At 40.3% G+C, this 23,748-nt stretch overlaps 1 protein-coding gene across 11 annotated transcripts in view; it reads right to left on the bottom strand.

Annotated features, from left to right (window-relative positions):
- The window catches only part of PSD3 (pleckstrin and Sec7 domain containing 3), a 575,483-nt gene that overhangs the window by 113,769 nt on the left and 437,966 nt on the right, over window positions 1–23,748 (bottom strand). For all 11 annotated transcript variants that reach the window (XM_058443514.1, XM_058443503.1, XM_058443504.1 and 8 more), the window contains one exon: window positions 9,215–9,258. In XM_058443514.1, coding sequence (XP_058299497.1) covers window positions 9,215–9,258 — 44 coding nt within the window. The remainder of the gene's footprint in view (window positions 1–9,214; window positions 9,259–23,748) is intronic.

The raw sequence follows: 23,748 nt of genomic DNA, 5'->3' as shown, positions 1-23,748 counted from the left end.
AATTTTTCCATGGTGAGTTCTCTCTACCTATGACCCTAAATGCCAAGCTACCTACCTCTCTCTGCACACACTCAAATTAAATTTTTCGTTATATATTTAAAATATCTGTTTTATCTATACCATTGGCCAGCTTAATATTTTACCAAGAGTCCAGTATGATGTAGTTTCTGCCATGTTAAGAACGTGAGTATAGTCTCACAAACAGCAATGACACTGAGAATGTTATTCTAGTATTTCGAGAGGCACAATAACAACTTCTTCTTGCCTTAGTTTTCTTGTTAGTAATGATTGCCAACCTACAGATGGCTACACTGAAGTTTAAAATGAAAATTACTTTCATTTTAAAGTTCCCTCATAAATGTCTTCATCCCAAATAACTTTTTCGAGCAAGAAAGTTTTGCTTCATTAATCTACATCTGCTATTAAGAAACACGACTCTGATTAACAATTTTATATATCTAGATTCACTAGGGATTAAGGATATATAGTTATTGAACAAAGTAAGTCATTGCAAAAAAGGAAATTACCATGAGTTATCTTTTTTCAAGAAAATCAAATAATTTTATATCAAGGTAAAAATATTTTAACTAAAATTAGGAAGAACTCTTGATTAGGATGTAAGTTCAATTCTAAAAAGCAGACACAAGGAATTCCAAGTTTTCTTCATGGCTGATTCTAATGTTGGCAAATAAACAAGATGAAGCATTACAACAAAAAAAATGAAAAACTTAAAGGCAACAAATTATATTAAAAAGTGTAAGGTGGTACAACTAAATCAGTCTAAACTAACAGAAAAACTCTTGGGTGAAAAGAAAACTATTTGTCCTTATGAGATTACCATCTCCCACAGAGAAACAACTGAGATTACATTTTAATTAATATGTATTATTACCTAAAATGAAATGAGAATCAATGCTGAGTTAAGTAAAATATGAAAAGGGAATCAAATAATGAAAGTAAAAGAGCCCCAGAAGGCTTCTTTTCTTGGAAAAAGAGTTTTCTTAAGCGTTCACAAAACAAAGAGACTTTGGAAGTAGTTACCAATTTCATATTTAGGCCATTGGGTTGAATGAAGAATCAAGATGCCCACATAAAAAACAGGTAATAGTAATCTCATTGCCTCTATCATCCCCCAAGAATACACACAGAGATGTACATGTACACACTCACACCTTCATGGGCAGTGTTATAATGGCAAAGAAGTGGGAGGAAATCTTCGGAAAGTTTTCTCTACTTCCTAATTTCAGCAAATCAGCCAACAAAGAGGCAGCACTGATTTCCTGGAAAGACCAGTCATGATTTAAATTTGCAACAAGGAAATGAATAGCCAAACTACAAACTGTTGGTATTTAAAACCACACTTTCTAAAGCTCAGGGCTATCATAAGACATGACTGGAAGGACAGAAAGATATCAATGTGCTACCACCTCATCTAATTAGCCAGAACAATTTAATATGTGAGGGTAGACCGCAAATAGTTTAACTTACTAGCAAATACAGCAAATGTTTTAAACTGTTATTGTTATAAAATGAGCTGTAGGGCAATATGAAATTGCAGGAAAGATTATTCCATGATGCAAAGTTGTAAAATGCTTATCCAGAGTTAAAAAGAACAAATGTGCTAAATGACGAGCAAGGCCAATGCTGCTGTAACTAAAACATGGAGGGTGCACAAGTGCAGAGGGAATCCAGAAGTTCATTATTTAAAACTGTTTTGTTTTTTTTTTGCTGACTTTATTAAAATGAGGCAATACATGATTTTTTTTTTTTTAAACCAGGATAAGGGAGTGATATGGTTTGGATCTGTGTCCCTGCTCAAATCTCATGCCGGATTGTAATCCCAAATGTTGAAGGTGGGGCCTGGTGGGAGGTGGCTCGATCATAAGGGCATTACCCACCTTTGGTACTGTTCTCATGATAGTGAGCAAGTGAGTTAAGTCATCATGAGATCTGGTTGTTTAAAGGTGTGGGGCACCTGCCCCCTCTCTCTCTTCCTCTTGCTCCAGCCATGTGAAGTGCCAGCTCCCCCTTCACTTTCTGCTGTGATTTAAAGTTTCCTGAGGCCTCCCCAGAAGCTGGGCAGATGCCAGCACCATGCTTCCTGTACAGCCTGCAGAACAATCAGCCAATTAAACCTCTTTTTATATAAATTACCCAGTCTCAGGTATCCTTTATGGCAGTGCCAGAATAAATGAATTAAGAAAAACTGGTCCCAAAAAGTGGGGCAATGCTATAAAAATACCTGAAAATGTAGAAGCAACTTTGGGAACTGGGTAATGGGTAGAGGTTGGAAGAGTGTGGACGGTTCAGAAGATGACAGGAAGATGAGGGAAACTTTGAGACTTCCTAGAGGCTTCTTAAATTGTTGTGACCAAAATGCTGATAGTGATATGGACAATGAAGTCCAGGCTGTGGAGGTTATCAGATGGCAATGAGGAACTTATTGGGAACTAAAGCAAAGGTTATGTTTGTCATGTGTAAGCAAAGAATTTGGAGGCACTGTGCCCCTGCGCTAGGGATCTGTGGAACTTTGAACTTGAGAGTGATGATTTAGGGTATCTGGCAGAAGAAATTTCTAAGCAGCAAAGCATTAAAGAAGTAACCTGGCTGCTTCTAACAACTTATGCTCATATGTGCAAGCAAATAAATGACATAAAACTGGAACTTATATCTAAGACTTTGGAAAATTTGCAGCCTGGCCATGTGAAAATTTGCAGCAGGCTGAAGCAATTTGCTTTACTAAAAGGCAGGCAAGTGCTGATAGCAAGAAAATGGGGAAAGTGCCTCAAAGGCATTTCAGAGAACTTTGCAGCAGCCCCTCCTATCACAGGCCTGGAGGCTTAGGAGAGAAGAAGGGTTTCATTGGCCAGTCCCAGGGAAGTTTCACTGCCCTGTACTCCTCCCTGCAACCCAGCCACTCTAGCTACAGCTGTGGCTAAAAGGGTCAAGGTACAGCTCAAGCTGTCACTCCAGAGAGTGTAAGCCATAAGCCTTGGTAGCTTCCACATGGTGTTAAGCCTATGGGTATGCAGAGTGCAAGAGTTAAGGCTTCAGAGCCTTTGCCTAGATGTCAGAGGGTGTATGGAAAAGCCTGGATATCCAGGCAGACATCTGCTGCAGGGGTGGAACCCTCTTGGAGAACCTCTAGTAGGGGAGTGCAGAAGAGAAACGAGGGGTTGGTTTCCCAAACCCAACAAAGAGTCCCAATAAAGAGTTCCCACTGGGTCACTGCTTAGTGGAGCTGTGAGAAGAGGGCTACCATCCTCCAAACCCCAGCAGGGTAGAGCCCCCAGCAGTTTGCACCCTGCACCTGGAAAAGCCATAGGCACTCAACGCCAGCCCATGAGAGCAACCGCAGGGACTGAACTCTGGAAAAGCCACAGGGGCAGAGCTGCCCAAGGCCTTGGGAGCCCACTCCTCACATCAGTGTGCCCTGAATATAAGAAATGGAGTCAAAGCAGATTATTATTGGAGCTTTAAGATTTAATGACTGCCCTGCTGGGGTTTCGGGCTTGCACAGGGCCTGTAGCCCCTTTCTTTTGGCTGCTTTCTTCCTTTTGGAACAGGAGTATTTAGCCAATGCCCATACCTCCACTGTATCTTGGGAGTAACTAATTTGTTTTTAATTTTACAGGCTCATAGGCACAAGGGACTAGGCTTGTCTCAGATAAGACTTTGAGTTAAGGCTGAAATGAGTTAAGACTCTGAGAGACTGTTGGCAAGGCATGACTGACTGTATTTTGCAATGTGAGAAGGACATGAGATTTTGGAGGGGCCAGGGATAGAATGATATGATTTGGATCTGTGCCCCCACACAAATCTAATGTTGAATTGTAATCCCTGCTGTTGGAGGTGGAATCTGGTGGTAGGTGATTGGATCATGGGGGAAGATTTCCCCCTTTGGTGCTGTTCTCATGACAGTGAGTAAGTTACTGTGAGATCCGGTTGTTTAAAAGTGTGTGGCACTCCCACCCCACCCTACTCTAGCCATGTGAAGTGCTGACTCCCCCTTTGCCTCTGGTCATGATTGAAAGTTTCCTGAGGCTTCCCCAGAAGCTGAGCAGATGCTAGCATCATACTTCCTGTACAGCCTGCAGACTGTGAGCCAATTAAACCTCTTTTCTTTATAAATTACCCAGTCTTAGGTATTGCTTTATAGCACTGCGAGAACAGACTAAAACTGGGAGATTTCTTACAATTTGTAAACACTGTTGTAGAAAGCAGCAATAAACATGAAAGTCAAAGAATGGAAGAGAAGAACATTAATTTTCCTAATAGACAATACTGAACTTATTTTATTTTCCTATTTGGGTTAATTGTTGTATTTTCTAAAGATCCTCATACACATACATTTTAAGCAATTCCAACATAAGATATAAACTCCCATATCCACCTCTACTCACCTCATCCTACGCCATCCCAATCACAAAGAGTAATTACTCATTTTGTTTATCACTTAGACTGGAAATTTTTTAAAGCCAAGAAAAATGCCTCAATGTTTTGTGTAGTTTTGTTCTCCCCAAATTATCAGCAGGCTGCATGGTGGAAGTAGTTCAACAAATAGATGCTTCACTAATAATAAACAATTGAGCAAAGGAACTTGGAAAGGCAAATGGTCATGGTCCTGTATGACGTACCTGAGACCTTCCACAAGTCAATTGGACTCACTGCACTCTTTATTACAATTTTTGTATTTTTATCTTTGTACAGTCCTCCCTCTCCCCTCAATCTCATGTTGTGTTCTCATTAGGCAAGGATCTGTGTCTTATTCATATTTGTATCTAGGGCACAGCACTGGGCCAGGCACAGGAGAAGCTGGGTAGAGATTGTGGAATAGATGAATAAATAAATGATTCTTGCTACTAACTTAAGGGAAAAACTCTAGTAATTCTATGAGCATTTAATGAGACTAGCAAATTGATACAAAATTCTCTTAATGTGCACTGTATCAAAGGCTAGCATAGAAACATTCAGACTCAATCCCTGCTCTTCAAAGACTTTATAAGACGGTGTGGCTACAGAGATGCCAGGTAGCATGGTGGTGCCATAGGAGGCCATAACAGCTGGGAAAAATCCTGGCCTTCCCACTATACTGGACTTTGGACCTACTGATGAACACTTCTTCACTTAACTTTCCTCATACATAAAGTAAGAACATTAGACAAGATAATTACCTTTCAAAAAATTTTTAAAGAACATATACCTTAAAAATATTAAACAGAACCCTATGCATATATTCAAAGAGATAAAAGTGTAGCTGTTTTGATCAGTTGGACTAGGCATAATACTTAAGGATGCAGAACTGGGTCCCCATCAATTTTCACTCACCCCCCCCAGGTAAGGCCCCAAGGCATCTCCCTGTAACCCAAGGTTACAATGAACCCAGTCAGAAAACCAATGATATAAAAACCTATAAGGTTTATAACAGTTATAACATTCTCCGGTTCAAACATTCAATAATTCTATCATGATTTCCTCTAAGGTTCTAACATCCACATCAGGATGCCTCCTGTGCAAGTCTTCCATGCATTATCCTACAAATTTTGCAGCATCACCACCTTTCCTGTAACTATTTTCTAAACTACACACTTGTAGGCTTATCTTTTAAGAAATGTGGTTCTTTCATTACCATTAACATCCTTTCTATAGCCTTCTATGGAGCCTTCATGACATATAAACACTATGATCAGCAACAGAGGAGATAAAGGGACAAATCCAGACATGTATCATTTCCTTAAAGAGCTTACAATCTAATGGCACATTACTACAAATAACCATAATGGGGTGTAGAAACTGCTGGTGTCATTAGATAAAGTAAAATGGAAGCTTAAGGCTGAGATCATACTTCTGATTAGCACGATCAGAAAAACCTTCAAGAAAACAGATGGAATAGGAGTTGGACTGTGAAGGATGATAGGCTTTAAACATAAAAAGATTATGGGACACAGGTTCCCAGCAGAGGTGACTTCACGAACACTGAATGGAGAACAAAATCAATTATTGGCAGAATGTGAAGGGCCTAATTAAAGTTTTACAGCACATAGGAACTTCACAGAGGTTAAAGTACAGGGAAGACTGCAGACGGAAGCCCTTGTTAAGGAGGCAAACACTATAAACGCCTGAAAAACAAAAGAATGGCAGGAGTGAAGAGGAAACATGCTGTTTGGAGCCATTTCTGCAGGGGTTGGAAGTGGTGGCGTGGGAGGGTGTCGAAGATGATGTAAAGGGTAAAATCCAGGTAAGCCGGAAATGCTGGTGTCATTAATAGAAATGGAGCACACAAGACAAGTTTGGAGACAGACGATGAGTGCTAAGCGCCAGCAGAAACATCCTGCAGATAAATGCAAACACTGAATTGAAACTTGGGAAAGAGGTCAGAGCTGTATATATATAGGAAGAATTTTTACAGAAACGGCAGAAGAAGTTTTAAGAGTGAATTGCAATTGCTGAGGAGGAGACTACATTGGAAGAAGGCAATTCTAAGTGTCCATCTAACACTAAGGGATAATACGAGGAAAACGGGTCAGAGAAAGTCTAGTTAGAGAGGTATGGGAGAACTGGGAGAGCACAGTGTTACAAGGAATTACATCCATGTACATACACATTTATCAAGGAAAAAGCTTAGTTCTTTTTTGAGACCAAGTCTCACTCTGTCACCCAGGTGGGGATATAGTGGCACGATCTTGGCTCACTGCAACCTCTGCTTCTTGGGTTCAAGCAATTCTCCTGCCTCAGCCTCCCGAGTAGCTGTTATTACAAGTGCACGTCACCACGCCCAGCTAATTTTTGTATTTTTAGTAGAGATGAGGTTTCACCATTTTGGACAGGCTGGTCTCAAACTCCTGACCTCAAGTGATCCGTGCTCCTCAGTCTCCCAAAGTGTTGGGATTACAGGTGTGAGTCACCATGACTGGCTGCTTAGTTCCTTTTCTAAAGTATCACATACACTGATATATGTCAGTATTCTCTGAAGGGTGTTCTAAATAAAAAACACATCAATTGATGAGCAACTTGCTTTATGTTCAGTGTTTTCAAACATTTCACAGTGTCATCCTGAAGGTTACATGAGGCTCAATAATTGCTCAGTCTTGCAAAAGAGGGAACTGAGGACTACGGGTTAACTTGGTCAGTGAACCAGCTACTACATGAAAAAGCTGTAAGTCACACCAAAATTTATCTGACTCTGAAATCCAGGCTTCTGAACAAGATGCTCTGCTAACTTCAGAAGAAGAAACCAGTTACTGGGTAAACTCCCGCCCCTCCACCCTTGGATAACACGCAAGATATAGCTTTTTTGCATCAAACTCCGACTACCTATAAATGAATAAATAAAATCTGCTCTAACAAATTAAAAAAAACCTAGATTTACAAAACAGGTCCTCAAGAGTATATGTATTTGGTTTTTAAAATAACTTCATAAAAGAATCTTCAATATATTCTCTTGCCCAGAGTGAATACGATGATGCCATTTTTATTTATTTTCTCTAAACTGCATATTCTGTATATGTCAGGATGTCCTTTTTACATTTCAGCAAGATTCTGACTATATCCTTCACAAAATTTTTCTATGAAACCCACTTTTGTTCATGAGAAATAAGCCTGAAGAGGAATGATCACCTTTGATAGTAGACCATAAATTCTTAATAATCAGTTTTCCTTGAAATGGCACGCTGCCTTTAAATGAGTCTCATCATGTATATACATACAGACACATAAGCCATATATATATATGCAAATATTAAAGTCTTAACTTTTGACTCCCTAACTTGCAATAGGACCATATGACTCTACAGTGAGTAGAAGCAATTCAAGTGGTGCTGATACTTCAAAAATAAATTCCTGCACATTATATGTAATACATAGTCAACTACTAACCCATGTTCCTCCAACGTCCAGATGATAGAACAAGTTTTATCTCCCAAGTTATGATTCTGTAAACCCAAGTTCATTGCAGAATGCTGTGTTAGGTCACGTGGTAAAACAATACTTACTGAATACTCAGTAAAAATAAAAAATAAAATCCAAGGAGTTCTAATTACAAAAAACACATTTTGACCTAATTTCCTGGTAATGTAACTAACAATTTCATGTTCTTCCATAATAATCTTATAAAAATTAAAATTTTGAACTGCCATATTGATTAGCAAAATTTTAACAAGAGTGGTATTGTTTTACATAGACCTAGGTGTAGCTCATCTTTAATAGTATTTCTCAAAGTATGTACCCTGAAACACTATATGTTACTGTCAAAGAGAGTCAGGAAACATTACACATTCTATTCCTCTCTTGGGGACTGATAACACACATTGGCATTGGATAAGCTCCTAGAAGTTCTGAAGTTTAAATAAAATAGCTTTATTCAATCCATCATCTCCCAAGCTTATTCTATTCAGAGAACCTTTTCTTGGTTGCTGTTGTTGTTTTGTGCTTAGTATCTATCAGTGTCCTAGTATGATTAGCATCACAGGAAACAAACCTGGAAAGCCATGATCTATGATGACAGGAAGGAGATAATTAAAATAAGTGGATGATACCAAAACCATTTGTATTAAACTTTGGAATACATGCTATTCATCAGCAGATTTTTCTTTTAGGATGTTATTTTTTAAAAGATAAATTTAAGGCTGGGTGCGGTGGCTCATGCCTGTAATCCCAGCACTTTGGGAGGCCGAGGCGGGCGGATCACAAGGTCAGGAGATCAAGACCATCCTGGCTAACACGGTGAAACCCCGTCTCTACCAAAAATGCAAAAAAAATTAGCTGGGAGTGGTGGTGGGCGCCTGTAGTCCCATCTACTCGGGAGGCTGAGGAAGGAGAATGGTGTGAACCCGGGAGGCGGAGCTTGCAGTGAGCCGAGATAGTGCCACTGCACTCCAGCCTGGGCAACAAAGACGGACTCCACCTCGAAAAAGAAAAAAAAAATTAAAAGAAAATTAATTACCTACAGGTATAGCAACCACTTTAAAAGCAGAATAGGAACACACCGAGTACCAAAAAACCACAGGATACTCAGGGTTTACTTGTATAAAACCAAAGTAGATTTTACTTGTATCTGGGTTTACTTGTATAAAACCAAAGTAGGTACGACACTTGGTGTAAAATGAGAATTGGCAATGCATATTTAATCCTCCTCTAAGATCACTTCCAAGGCATAAAGACAGTAGGAAAAACGTGAGTAGTTCATTATTAAAAGGCTGACGTCCAGCACACTTACACTGCCCACTCAAGCTTCTCATTCTTGATTGAGTTGTACAGAGCCTGTAAAGAGAGAAAATGAGATCAAATTATTCTTTCCATTCTGTTCCACATTTTGAATTCAGCAAATGACCAAGTAATTCCTTCATAACAGGATAGGCGCGAAGCCCCCCTTGTCAGTCACCTTGGTTTTAGAAAGGTGAAGAATACATGGGGAGGCAAATGAGCATTGGGTGAACAACATTTCATGAAACAAAGAGACTTTCACAAAGTTAAAACTGTCTTTTAAGGGCCGGGCGCGGTGGCTCACGCTTGTAATCCCAGCACTTTGGGAGGCCGAGGCGGACGGATCACGAGGTCAGGAGATCGAGACCACGGTGAAACCCCATCTCTACTAAAAAATAAAAATAAAAAATAAAACAATAAAACTGTCTTTTATCAATAAGGCACAGTACTGTACTACATTTCGCCATAGTAAAATATTAGGATGTGATTAAAATTACACTGTGCATGCTATTTCTCATACTGAAAATATGGTCTTGTAGTTTCATTCAGTTGGACAGTGGAGTACTCATACTTTTTTCTTTTCTTTTTTTCAGACGGAGTCTCACTCCATTGCCCAGGCTGGAGTGCAATGGCACAATCTTGGCTCACTGCAACCTCCGCCTCCTGAGTTCAAGTGATTGTCTTGCCTCATCCTCCCGAGTAGCTGGGATTACAGGCGTGTGCCACCACACCTGGCTAATTTCTGTGCTTTTAGTAGAGACGGGGTTTCACCATGTTGGCCAGACTGGTCTTGAACTCCTGATCTCAGGTCATCTGCCGGCCTCAGCCTACTGAAGTGCTGGGATTACAGGCGTGTGCCACTGCACCTGGCCGCCTTTTCTTTTTTTTCCTTTTTCATTAAAGAAATAGAATTGTTTTCATGGCAAATTAAACAGTAAGACACATGGTAGGGGGACTGAAGCCAGACATGGAAAAGCATCTTAGAATAGTTTTAGAGTTTCTATACCACTGACTTAAGCAGTTTTTATTATAAATGTAACATCCCAATTCTGCCTTACAGTTAAGTATTACATTGGGGGGTGTGTGTGGTTGCGGCAGATTGCATAGAAAGCTTCTCTAGACCCTTGGTAACAATAATGGTGTAGTTAACTCAGCACAAGGCTGCCACCCCGATTCTCCCAGCTCTAGCATTACAAAGGTCCTTGTAGTCAGCTTGTTCCACTATACCAACTACCGAGAAACATTTTTTTTAAGAGACAGGGTCTTGCTGTGTTGCCCAGGCTGCAGTGCAGGGGCTATTCACAATCATGATAATAGTGCACAACAGCCTCAAACTCCAGGGCTCAAGTGATCCTCCTGCCTCAGCTTCCTGAATGGCTGGGACTACAGGCACATGCCACAGTGTCTGGCTTTACTTTTAAATTTTAAGTAAGATGTTATAAGGAACACACAAATGCATTTCTAAGGTACAAAACCACAAGAGCAAATTATATTTAACAAAATAACTGTATGCATAACAATTTTATGATGATGTTGGAACATTTTTCCTCAAAGAATGACTTGGATCAATTAGAACTTGAAGGCTTAGCCAAGACTTCATTTACTCTGAGATAGAAAAAAGGGGGATCATATGTCATCTAACCTCTTGTCTTTCAAACAAGAAAAGGCAGGTTCAGAAAGTTGTCCGAGCAGCATAGCAGAGCAGGACTGCCTTGTATTTCTATCCTTTCGCCCTTAACATTGTCTCATTCAAGTGTTTACATGTGTGTAAGCAAACACTGCACACCAATAGTGAATTCACTTTTCAGCAAAATACTTCCAAATTCAGTACGAATTTAAGTTGCAGATTTTATATTATTTACGACTCAATACATGTATTCTTAGCCAGTATCTTGACAAACTTCATGAAAGTTCTCAATTGTGACTTTAATAGTCAATTCAACTATTGAAATATTACAGTAGCTAATAAAAACCAGGTCACATTTTATATTTTTCAGGACATGATATGTATTCTCAAACACAAATGGGATAGAACATACAATTAAAATACGGAGTATACTGAGGCACAAAGACCATGCTATAAATTGGATATTCGTTTTGAAGAACTCAGGTTTACTGAAGAGCTCCGATCTATGATACAGTTAATGTCTCAGGAGGCTGAACACCTACAGAAGTGCACAGAGAGTTGAAACCTAGCTCAAGTCTTAGGAGGGCTTTTGTTGGATAAATGTCTTTTAAATGAATTATATTACTTGCCTGAGCCATTTTGAACCTATAAGTAACAGTGGACTGAGAAACTACAAATGAAAAGAGACAGATCATTAAAGGTTGTTTAGATGCTACTATCATATTCAATATCATCCAGAGTAATTCACAAGGTGGCAAAGATTTTTAAAAATCTGTTCATAAAGGTAGACAGTTTAAATGACAGCTAAACATCTAAAGTTTTTCTAATACATTCATTTCTGTTCTAGCATAAATTTTTTCAAATACTTTTGCCCTCAAGAATATTTTGCTTAAAGAGAAGTAGAATTCTAAATTTAAAAATTCTTGCTATTGAATCAGCCAGATATCTCATGAAGATAATCTATTATAAAGAATCTTGCCGAATTCCACAGACTTGCAGTATTGCAGGTCAAGTCCTCTCACTGTGTAAATAACATAGAACAGATTTTTTATTGTAGCATGCCGAATCCAAACAGTGGATGTCATCCCTATTCTTTTCAATTGCAAAATTGCAAAGGAATTTTCCTTGTTCTTTGTAGTGCTTTATCACAACTCATTATTTTTCTTAATAAAAGGAAGACACTTTACAAATGCATCCAAAACTTAAATACACTCTCAACACAACTTCCCATCTTTCTATCTACTCAGCCTAGTTAAGAAATGAATTCCCTTGATTCTTCTTTATCTCTAGCCTGACAGTCATTACTTCCTTTCCCGTGTAGCCTAGACGTCATAGTCTCTCACTTCCACCAGTCTAGTTAGTATCTTCAATTTCTTTGTTCTGCTGTTATACATGAAAATATTAATAGATACTATATAATACCTTTTTTTTTTTTTTTTTTGAGACAGGGTCTTGCTTGGTCACCCAGGCTGGAGTATAGTGGTGCAGTCATAGCTCACTGCAGCCTCAAAATCCTGGACTCAAGGGATCCTCTTGCCTTAGCCTTCTGAGTAGCTGTGGTTACACCTATATAACTCTTGATCAATCCTACTCTGATTTCTCCATATGAAAATCCTACAGATTAGTTAAGATTTATTTTACTTTCAAATGTCAAATACCTAAACACTACCTTAAGGGTAAGGAGGCCTAATTAATGTAGTCAGATCATTAAAAAAATATGCATGCAGTAACCTCAGAGATCCAGGAATTTCTCTCTCATCTCAATTCTCCTCTTTCTACCCCAACCATCTCCAGTTCTGGTTTCTCCACTACACAAGAAACACATCCAAAACAAGCAACACCTTTTCACAGCTTCTCTCTCTCAATAGTAATAACAACAAACTAGTTCTTTCTCCCAGCTCCAGTATGAAAGGTCCCAGGAGAGGTTTAGTTCACCTATCCTTCCCATGGACAGATCTGTGTGGCTAGGAGATAAAGTTCTATGACTCGGCCCATCTCTGAAGCCAAGGAGACTAGGGGGTCGTGGGGAGGCGGGTATTAATGAAGGGTAGCACTAACCTAGCCACTAATAAACCTCCTGAACTTTGCAGCCTCCCCAATTTGTATGTGACCAATTCAGCACTACTAGAGAAAATTAAACAACAGAACAAATTAATGCCATTGAATATTCATCAACTCAAACTTCAGCAGGGTCTTCATTCATGAGCCTCTTGCCATCTCCCCTAAAATGCATCAGCACTAGCACCTATTCCTCCTTTCTGATGGTACGGGAAGAACCAACAAAATGGGATTTCAGAACTGAACTCAGAGATCATGAAACAAAGGTTTCCTTATACAGATAAGGAAATGAAATCCCATGTTAATTAACTTCTCTCCACATTCCATAACTATTTTTCACAAACACTGACTCAAGTAAATAACACTTCATGTTTACATCAACTAACTACATTGTCTCCTCCTAAGACCAAACCTTATAGCATCGTATATGCCTGGCCAAAGTCAGAGCCCATTTGAAAAGATAATAAGACTTGTGCCTCTCTTAGAATATATTCAAATAATCTGGTAATGTTCTATTCTTAAAAGATGAGCTTTAAAGAGCCACCGTTGCTAGGACACATGCTTGAAGTGCCTTTGTCAGTGAGGATGATGGGCTGGCTGCACTGATCCTATACTCTCAGTCCATTTAGGACCAAAGGCATTTGTCATGAGAATGGCTAAAACTGGAGGCGTAGTCTATGGCTCAGGAAAAAAACCTGTCTCCAGCTATGTGAGGGGTTATCTGGCCTAGCCCCCAGAGGGCAGGGTTTGTGGAGGAACATTGCTATGGACTGGTAGTTAGAGCTAAGCGGAAAAAGTTACCACATGGACCTTAATGGGACAGGACAGCCCATATGAATACACACAGTGAAGCGATAACTCACTGTGGGAGGCTGAAGAATGGCACTCCCAATGTCCAGGTCCCGATCTCTAGAACTTGTGAATGTTACCTTATATGGCAAAAACTTTAAAGATTTGATGAAGTTAAAGAACTTGAGATGGGGAACGTACGTGGGTGGGCTCTAAATGCAATCACAAGTGTCTTTATAGAAGAAGGCAGACGGAGATTTAAGAAAGCAAAGAAGGCGACAGGAAGAGGAATATGGAAATTAGAGTAATACACACATAAGTCAAAGAATGCTGGCGACCACCAGAGGTTAGAAGAGGCGAGGAAGAGATTTGGACCCTCCAGAGGGTAAAAAGCCCTGTTGACCTCTTGATTTCAGACTTCTGGCCTCTGCAATTCTGAGAATGCGTTTCTGTTCTTTAAGACGCCAAGTTTGTGGTAATTTGTTTCAGCAGCCTGAGGAAACTGATACTTCAGGGTACAAGGGAACAGCAGATACCTAGCAAAGAATGATGATATACCCACAGGTGGATTTCAGGAAATAGTTCCACGGCAGTCCCTAGGTCAAACAGTCTTTCACCACTGTGGTCTTATCTAAAGATGTGCTGGTGCATGTGAGACTCAACCGAGGAATTTTTAAAAACACTGATTATTGTGCACTGTCCTAGATCTACCACATCAGCTCCTCGGATCAGGAAACTGCATGAATATTTCTAAATGCTCCACATGTAACTCTGATTGGAAGCCTTGGTTAAAAAATCACTGCTTTGCAAGCTTACCAATCTTTTATCTAACTGCAATTTCTGTAACTTAACCCCGGAGCCAGATAGCAATCACATACCTCTCTCGACACTAGCCAGGACAGAATGACTCTTTGAATTTGAAGATCATCATTTTTAAGAATGAGAAAGCAAAGAAAATTGCTTAAATTACAGAGGTAAACATATTCTGGTCTAAATTTACTTTTAAGTGTTTGTTCCTCACTTTTGGTTGCTTCTGAGAGACGATAAAATGCAATTTTATTCAAGGCTTTAGCGCCGTCATTGCCAGCCCACACAGGGCTCTCTGAAGCTTTTCTACATTACCATGCATTGTGTAACCGTGAGTCTCTCTCTTCCCCTCTCCAACATATTTTGCACAGTTGATGGAATTCATGTATTTTAGTTCAATCATCTCTAAACTCTAATTAATTTTTTTCCCTGTGGTCCCTGAATCATTATGAAAAGTATGGAGGATATCACAGCTTCCACTTTCAGTGAAACTGACAGTGACCGCAGTGGCATTTGTACTCAGAAGGAATTATGACACCATCCATACCACAGTTCCCTCTTTCAAATGCTATGCTGGCTCTCATGCAGATACTTAGATCAAGCAGACTGTTAAGTATAGAATTAAATATGCACCACTCTGGCAGTGTTATCAGAGAGAGAGCATGTTTGAAAAAGACAGTGGTTAAAAATTAACGATAAAACCAGTTATTAGATGAATATCAAAATGGTTAGAAAAACTCAAAATACTTTGCAATGGTCTTCAACTTTAATTATCTTTTCTATGCCTTAAAATAATATTGAAAAACTGCACTACCTCTCACTATAGGAAGCTTCTCCAAAACTAGTACTTGGAATTGACTCTTTTTTTTGTCCCCTCCCCACCAGTGGAGGTTCTTACACCTTGCGATGTACCAAATGAGGTTATAGGGTTATGACTTTTTTTTTCTGAAGTGGCAAAGGGCAATTGTTAGGCAGAGATGCAAAAGGAGAAATAGCCTGAAGGCTTGACCACAACAGAATTCACAGGTAGATCCATTTTAGGGAGAAGTACGTATAGAAGATGAGTTTCTGGAAATGAATTCCCTTTAAGCTATTTGTGTTCTCCCATACCCACTGGACAGTTTTCATATACCCAACTTTAAAGAGCATCACATTAGAGAATGTATATTCATAAGCAACCTGGTCAACATTCATCTTTTCAGCTCTTATTTAGGGTAACAGAACATGCTTAAATTTGTGTTTTTTTTTTTTTTCACTTCTATGGTAAGATGTAGTTTTGAAATCAAATCAACATGTAAACAGAGCTGAAATCTGTATCTTGGACAATTAATCTTGTGTTGTGATGCACTTCCAAACCCAGTCACAGTCGCAAAACCACCTAACCATGAATAGATGTCCCAGCACAAATTCATCTTAATGAACACTAGAAAATTAATTTTAAAGCCCTTATCTTATTGAAAGAGAATCTGAAGTATAATTAATATGTATAATTCATCATGTAATCATTTTTAAGCACATTCCAGAGGCTAGGGAGACATTATGCTAGGTACAGATGAATCTGTTCTGCCTTCAGAGGCCTCTTATATAAGGAATACAAAATGTGCTGCTAACCCTGACTGAACTTTACCTAGTGAAGAATTAGTCAGCTAATGGAGTCAACTAATTTTTTTCCTACTTACAACGTGTGAGACACTTTCACACACAGTATCTAATATGTGACACTGTGTTATACATATTTTCTTGACAGAAAAATTTGATAAAAGAGAGAACAGATCCAACCTTATGAGCAAAGAATTTGAAACGGGTGGGTGGGGCACCTGTCACTGACTTGTACATTTAAGACAAATCAATTTACCTGGCCCTCATTTTCTTTATATGCAATAGGGGAGGGCTGCATAAAGTTAGTGTTCTTTGCCCACTTCCAGATCTACTATTTTACAATTCTACTTGAGAAAGGCCTTAGCTATCACCCAGCCAAACTGCCAAACTAGTCCTTTCTTTAGTCTCTCTGCTCCCTTTTCCTGTGCTCCTAAGTATTTTTTGCCATGGTTTTCGATCAATAACATCACTACCTGCTCTCAAACCCCAAGCACAGCTTTTACAGATTAATAAATGCATATTTTAAAATTGCAAATGAACGAACAAGAATAGGAGAGGGAGTGGGAGCTACAGCAAGAAAGCCAGAGAAATGTTATGAGGTGAGGGAAGGGCAACAATGGGACTCTGACTGCCTCTTGTCAAATGCACCTTTCTGAGCTACAATAGTTTGAACCACCATTCCTTCATTATTACTGAAGAAAAATAAGGTAGCCAAAGATAATACTAACTAAACACACCTGCCAAAGAATATGGCCAGCATCTCTGGAAACGCACAAAATCAAACCTGAAAGTGAAGGCCAGGCACAGTGGCTCACAAACGTAATCCCAGCACTTTGGGAGCCGACGAGGGCGGATCACTTGAGACCAGGAGTTCGAAACCAGCCTAGCCAACACGGCAAAACCCAGCCTTTACTAAAAAACACAAAAATTAGCCAGGTGTGGTGACATGTGCCTGTAGTCCCAGCTATTTGGAGACTGAAGCAGGAGGATTGCTTGAATCGGGGAGGTGGAGGTTTCAATGAGCCAAGATCATGCCACTGCACTCCAGCCTGGGCGACAGAATGAGACTTTGTCTCAAGAAAACAAAAAGCAAAAAAAGAAACTGAATAAAAACGTAATCGCTAATTATCTTTTGTACTAACATAATACTTCAAACTTTTACTAATGTGTGTATGCATTCATTCATTTATTTTTGGGGTGGACTTCATCAATAAGATGTATTCAAACACAGCACATTCCTCCTAAACTACTTTTGCTTCACCTTGAGATTACCTTCTATTGAACTGGCTGTTGTGTCTTAGAGAAAGTGTCTTAACTATGCTAGTATGAATAACACTATTTCAAATGTAAACAAAACATTAAGATTGCTGCTAAGTTCCTTGTAGAGCAAAGGTTTTAAACACAGGGATACCTCACTGTATTGTGCTTTGCTTCATTGAGCTTCACATACACTATAATGCTTTACAACTTGAAGGTTTGTAGCTACCCTGTTTTGAGCAAGTCTGTCAGTGCCATTTTTTCCAGCAGCCCAGTTTCACTTCGTATCTGTCACATTTTGACAATTCTCACAATTCAAACATTTGATTATTATATTTGCTATGGTGATCAGTGATCTTTGATGTCACTACTGTAATTGTTTTGGGGAGCCATGAACCATGTCCACGTAAGATGGTAAACTTAATAAATGTTATGTGTTCTGAGCACTGAACTGCCCAGCTGTTCCCTGAGACACAACAATATTGAAATTAGGCCAATTAGTAATCCTGCAATGGCCTCTGTGAACTGTTCAAGTAAAAGGAAGAGTTGCATGTCTCTCACTTTAAATCAAAAGCTAGAAATGATTAAGCTTAGCGAGGCTAAGGCTAGGCTGAAGGTGAGGTTTCTTGCACCAGTTAACCAAGTTGTAAATGAAAAGAAAAAGTTCTTGAAGAAAATTAAAAGTGTTACTCCAGTGAACACACAAAATATAAGAAAGCGAAACAGCTTTATTGCTGATATGGAGAAAGTTTAAATGGTCTGGATAGAAGATCAACCAGCCACAACATTCCCTTAAGGCCAAAGCCTAATTCAGAGCAAGGCTCTAACTGTCTTCCACACTGCAAAAGCTGAGACAAGTGAGAAAGCTGCAGAAGAAAAGTTTGAAGGTAAGAGATGTCGGTTCGTGAGGTTTAAGGAAAGAAGCAGACTCCATAATATAAAAGTGCAAGGTAAAGCTGCAACTGGTGACGGAGAAGCTGCAGCAAGTTATCCAGAGGATCCAGCTAAGATCACTGATGAAGGTGGCTATACTAAACAATAGATTTTCAATATATACAAAACAGCCTTTTATTGGAAGATAATGCCATCTAGCACTTTGAACGCTAGAGAGGAGAAGTCAATGCCTGGCTTCAAAGCTTCAAAAGTCAGGCTGACTCTCTTGTTAGGGGCAATGGGGCAATGCAGCTGGTGACTTTAAGCTGAAGCCAACGCTCATGTATCATGCTGAAAATCCTGAGGCCCTTACTCTGCCTTTACTCTTTAAATGTAACAACAAAGCCAGGATGGCAGCATACCTGTTGACCGGATGGGTTGCTAAATATTTTAAGTCCATTGTTGAGATCTATTGCTCAGAAAACAGGATTCCTTTCAAAATGTTACTGGTCATTAACAGAGCACCTCGTCACCCAAGAACTCTGATGGAGATGTACAAGGAGATGACTGTTGTTTTCATGCCTGCTAACACAACATCCATTCTGCAGACCATGGATCAAGAAGTAATTTCTACTTCCAAGTCTTATTATTTAAATACATTTCACAAGGCTGTAACTGCCAGACATAGTGATTCCTCTGATGGATATGGGCAAAGTAAACTGAAAACCTTCTAGAAAGGATTCACTATTTTGGTGTCTTCAAGAACATCTGTGATTCATGGGAGGTCAAAATATCAACATCAACAGGAGTTTGGAAGAAGTTGATTCCAACAACAACTTTGGGGGGGTTGAGACTTCATCAGAGGAAGTCACTGCAGATGCGGTGGAAACAGTAACACAGCTAGATTACAAGTGGAGCCTAAAGATTTGACTGCATTGCTGCAATCTCATGGTAAAACTCGAACAGATGAGGATTTGTATGGATGAGCAAAGAAAGTAGTTTCTTGAGATGGAAACTACCCCTGGTGAAGATGCTATGAACACTGTTAAAATGACAAAAAAGGGTTTAGAATATTAAATAAACATAGTTCATAAAGCAGTAGCAGGGTTTGAGAGGACTGACTGCATTTTTGAATGAAGTTCTACTGTGGGTAAAATGCTAACAAACAGCATCAAATGCTACACAGAAATCTTTCATGAAAGAGTCTACAGCTGGGTGTGGGTGGTGTGCATGCCAATGGTCTCAGCTATTTGAGAGGCTAAGGTGAGAAGACTGTTTGAGCCTGGGAGATCAAGGCTGCAGTGAGCTGTGATCGTGCCACTGCACTTCAGCCTGGGTGAGAGAGTGAGACCCAGTCTTAAAAAACAAACAAACTAATGATGCAGCAAGCTTAATTATTGTCTTTTCAGAAATTGCCACAGTCATATCAACCTTCAGCAGCCACTACCCTGATTAGTCAGCAGCCATCAACATCAAGGTGAGACCCTCCATAAGCAAAACGATGACAACTTGCTGAAGGCTCCAATGACACACATAATAAACTACAGTATAGTGTAAACATACCTTTTTTTGAGACAGAGTCTTGTGTGTTACCCAGGCTGGAGTGCAGTGGCACGATCTCCACTTACCGCAACCTCCGTCTCCTGGGTTCAAGTGATTCTCCTGCCTTAGCCTCCTGAGTAGCTGCAATTATAGGTGCACCCCACTGTGTCCTGTTTATTTTTGTATTTTTAGTAGAGACAGGGTTTCGCCATGTTGGCTGGGCTGGTCTTGAACTCCTGACTTCAGGTGATCAGCCCGCCTTGGCATCCCAAAGTGCTGGGATTAAAGTTGTGAGCCACCATACCCAGCCATGTAAACATAACTTTTAAATGCACAGGGACATCAAAAAATTCCTGTGGCTTGCTTTATTACGATATTTGTTTTATTGCTGTGGTCTAGAACTGAACTTGTAATATCTCCAAGGTCTGCCTGTTTAAAGAATTTTTCCCCTAGTTACAACTGTAAACATCCAATGAACTGGTTAGAACATTAAGTCCAAATGCTGGTTCATCATCCAAAAACAAAGAGTTACAACTCAAATATCTGGTAAAGGTAAGTCAGGAAGGCCAGGGAGAGAGTCGCGGGGTTTGGAGAAAGCTCCATGTACAAGGAAAGCTAGCACACAGCGGTAGCCTGATTTCAAACAAGTGGGAATGTAGCTTCACTATTGCTTTTTTCTGGGGGGGGAAGTAGCTAGAAGCACCCATTATTCAAGGTTGGCAAATTTTCAAGTGTAGCAACAGAGAAAGCAATGTGAACCACTGTGGGTCAGGAAAGCACACCCACTGTCAAAGAGGACACCAATTTTGAAACAGATTGGAATGCTATTGTGTCCAGAATTGGTGGGTTCTTGGTGTCACTGACTTCAACAATGAAGCCGCGGACCCTCACGGTCAGTGTTACAGTTCTTAAAGGAAGCGTGTCTGGAGTCTGTTCATTCCCCCGGTGGGTTCGTGGTCTCGCTGGATGTGTTGGGAGTTTCTTCCTTCTGGTGGGTTCATGGTCTCAGTGGCTTCAGTACAGAAGGTGCAGACCTTCCTGGAGCGTTACTGCTCATAAAAGCTGTGTGGACCCAAAGAATGAGCAGCAGCAAGATTTATTGCAAAGACCCAAACAACAAAGCTGCCATGGTGCGGAAGGTGACCAGAGCCAGTTACCACTGCTGGCTTGGGCAGCCTGCTTTTATTCTCTTATCTGGCCCCACCCACATCCTGCTGATTGGTCCATTTTATAGACAGCTGATTGGTCTGTTTTACAAAGAACTGATTGGTCCATTTTGACAGGGTGCTGATTGGTGCGTTTACAATCCCTGAGCTAGACACAAAAGTTATCCATGTCCCCAATAGATTAGCTAGATACAGAGTGCTGATTGGTGTATTTACAAACCCTGAGCTAGACACAAAGTGCTGATTGGTGCATTTACAAACCTTGAGCTAGACACAGGGTACTGATTGGTGCATTTACAAATCTTGAGCTAGATACAGAGTGCCGACTGGTGTATTCCCAATTCCTTGGCTAGACATGAAGATTCTCCAAGTCCCCACCAGATTAGTTAGACAGAGTGCCCATTGGTGCATCCACAAACCCTGAGCTAGACGCAGGGTGCTGATTGGCATGTTTACAACCCCTTAGCTAGACATAAAGATTCTCCAAGTCCCCAACTAGATTCAGGAGCCCAGCTGGCTTCACCCAGTGGATCCTGCACCTGGGCCACAGGTGGAGCTGCCTGCCATTCCGGCCGTGTGCCCACACTCCTCAGCCCTTGGGTGGTTGATGGGACCAGGCGCTGCAGAGCAGGGGGCGGCGCTCGTCAGGGAGGCTCAGGCGGAGCAGGAGCCCATAGCGGGGTGGGGGAGCTCAGGCATGGTGGGCTGCAGAGCCTCCGAGCCCTGCCCCACAGGGAGGCAGCTGAGGCCCAGCAAAAATTCGAGTGCAGTGCCGGCGGGCCGGCACTGCTGGGGGACCCAGTGCACCCTCCACAGCTGCTGGCCCAGTTACTAAGCCCCTCACTGCCCGAGGCCAGCAGCACCGGCCGGCTGCTCCGAGTGAGGGACCCGCCGAACCCACACCCACCAGGAATTCACACTGGCCCGCAAGCACCACGTGCAGCCCCGGTTACCACCCAGGCCTCTCCCTCCACATCTCTCAGCAAGCTGAGGGAGCCGGCTCCGGCCTCCAACAGCCCAAAAAGGGGCTTCCACAGTGCAGCGGTGGGCTGAAGAGCTCCTCAAGCATGGCCAGAGTGGGCAGCGAGGCCGAGAAGGTGCTGAGAGCTAGCAAGAGCTGCGAGGGCTGCCAGCACGCTGTCACCTCTCACTATGATTCGAAATTGTAGGGAGGAAACAGTAAGAATCACTGAACAAACATAGCAAAATTTCCAGTTTTTGATTTATAGACAAACTTCTGAATATTTGATGTTTCGCCTGGTATTTCTGACGCTGTGATGATGTTCTAGCCATTTCAAATAACTGATCTTCCTCTGATAATAACTATCAGTGAGGCCCCACTGTGTGATACTGCTAAGAGCCTGACTTTCACTTGATCTCACTGAACTCTCACAGCAACCATATATGAGAGAGGTATTATTATTCCCACTCTAGAAATGCCACAGCTGATGCTTATAAAGGTTAAGTAGCCTGCCAAGGTCATACAGCAGAGCTGGGGATCTTAGGTCTTTCCTAAGCCATAGTCTATGCTTTTAACTGCCCTAATCACAACACAATATTGTCACCATATAAGTACATTATTATGTGTACTGTTCACATACATACCTGTGTACATATATACATATTTTAAAATCAGTATTATGTGTATTGTTCACATACACACCTGTGTACATATATACAGATTTTAAATTAATATAGACAATCAGTAATAAATTTTGCAGCTCTGATAAATGTCTTACCTAGAAATCAGAGTTAATAAAGTTCAAAGCAAACAATGCTATCCATAGTATTACATTTCTTAGCTTTTCGTTTTGTTATATCAGCTTAGGAATTATTAGTTTATTTAAAAAATAATGTTCTCATAGGGAAAGATATCCATCATCCTAAGTTCACAGCTAAGAAAACTTATGATCACAGTGCACATGAATTGATGGTTTATAGTTCAAATTCTCCTTTAACACATAACTGACTATTTATAACTTGTCTGCTCCATCTACCTACATGGTATACCTTGCTTAATGCATCCTCACTGTATTAGTCTATTGTACGATGACCACAACAAATATTTTATTATAACACAGGCTGATATATCAAGGGAAATTATTTTTTGTAACTACTAGACACTAATTAGAATGTACTTTTTCTGATGCAGTAGTCTCCCGATCCTTGGGGGAATAAGTTCCGAGGCTCCCAGTGGAACATGAAACCACGAATGGGACCAAACCCTATATATTTTATGTTTTTTTCCTAGACTTACGTGCTTATAAGGTTGAATTTGTAAATTAGGGAAAGAAATGAACAATAACTAATAATAAAATAGAACAATGATAACATATGCCAGCTTCACTACTCTTGCACTTTGCAGCTATTGTTAAGTAAAATAAGGGTGACTTGAAGGCAAGCACTGCGATACTGTCACAGCCAATCTTATAACCAAGTTAGCTAGTAAGTGACTGAGGGCAGGGAGCATCCGCAGTGGGGAGGCACTGGACAAAGGAAGGATTCGCGTCCACATGGGATGGCACAGGATGGTGAGATTTCATCACACTACGCAGGATGGCATGAAATTTAAAACTTATGAAATGTTTGTCTCTAAAATTTTCCTTTTAATGTTTTTGGATGATGTTTGATGGCAGTTAAGTGATACCATGAGTAACTAACTGAAACTGCAGATAAGGCGCGAATACTGTAATGGTATAGCATATAGTATAAGTATTAATACAGTAAAGTGTTTTAAAACAACTACAAGACTAATTCATGTTTGTAACACTTATAATAGCAAAAATAAATCCCTTAAAACCATTCATTTATTCATTCAAATATTCAGTT

The sequence above is a fragment of the Hylobates moloch genome, unplaced genomic scaffold, assembly GCF_009828535.3.
Source record: "Hylobates moloch isolate HMO894 unplaced genomic scaffold, HMol_V3 SCAFFOLD_8, whole genome shotgun sequence".
Lineage (NCBI taxonomy): Eukaryota > Metazoa > Chordata > Mammalia > Primates > Hylobatidae > Hylobates > Hylobates moloch.
Note: the sequence above shows the minus strand (reverse complement) of the source record. Positions and strands in the feature narration are given on the sequence as shown.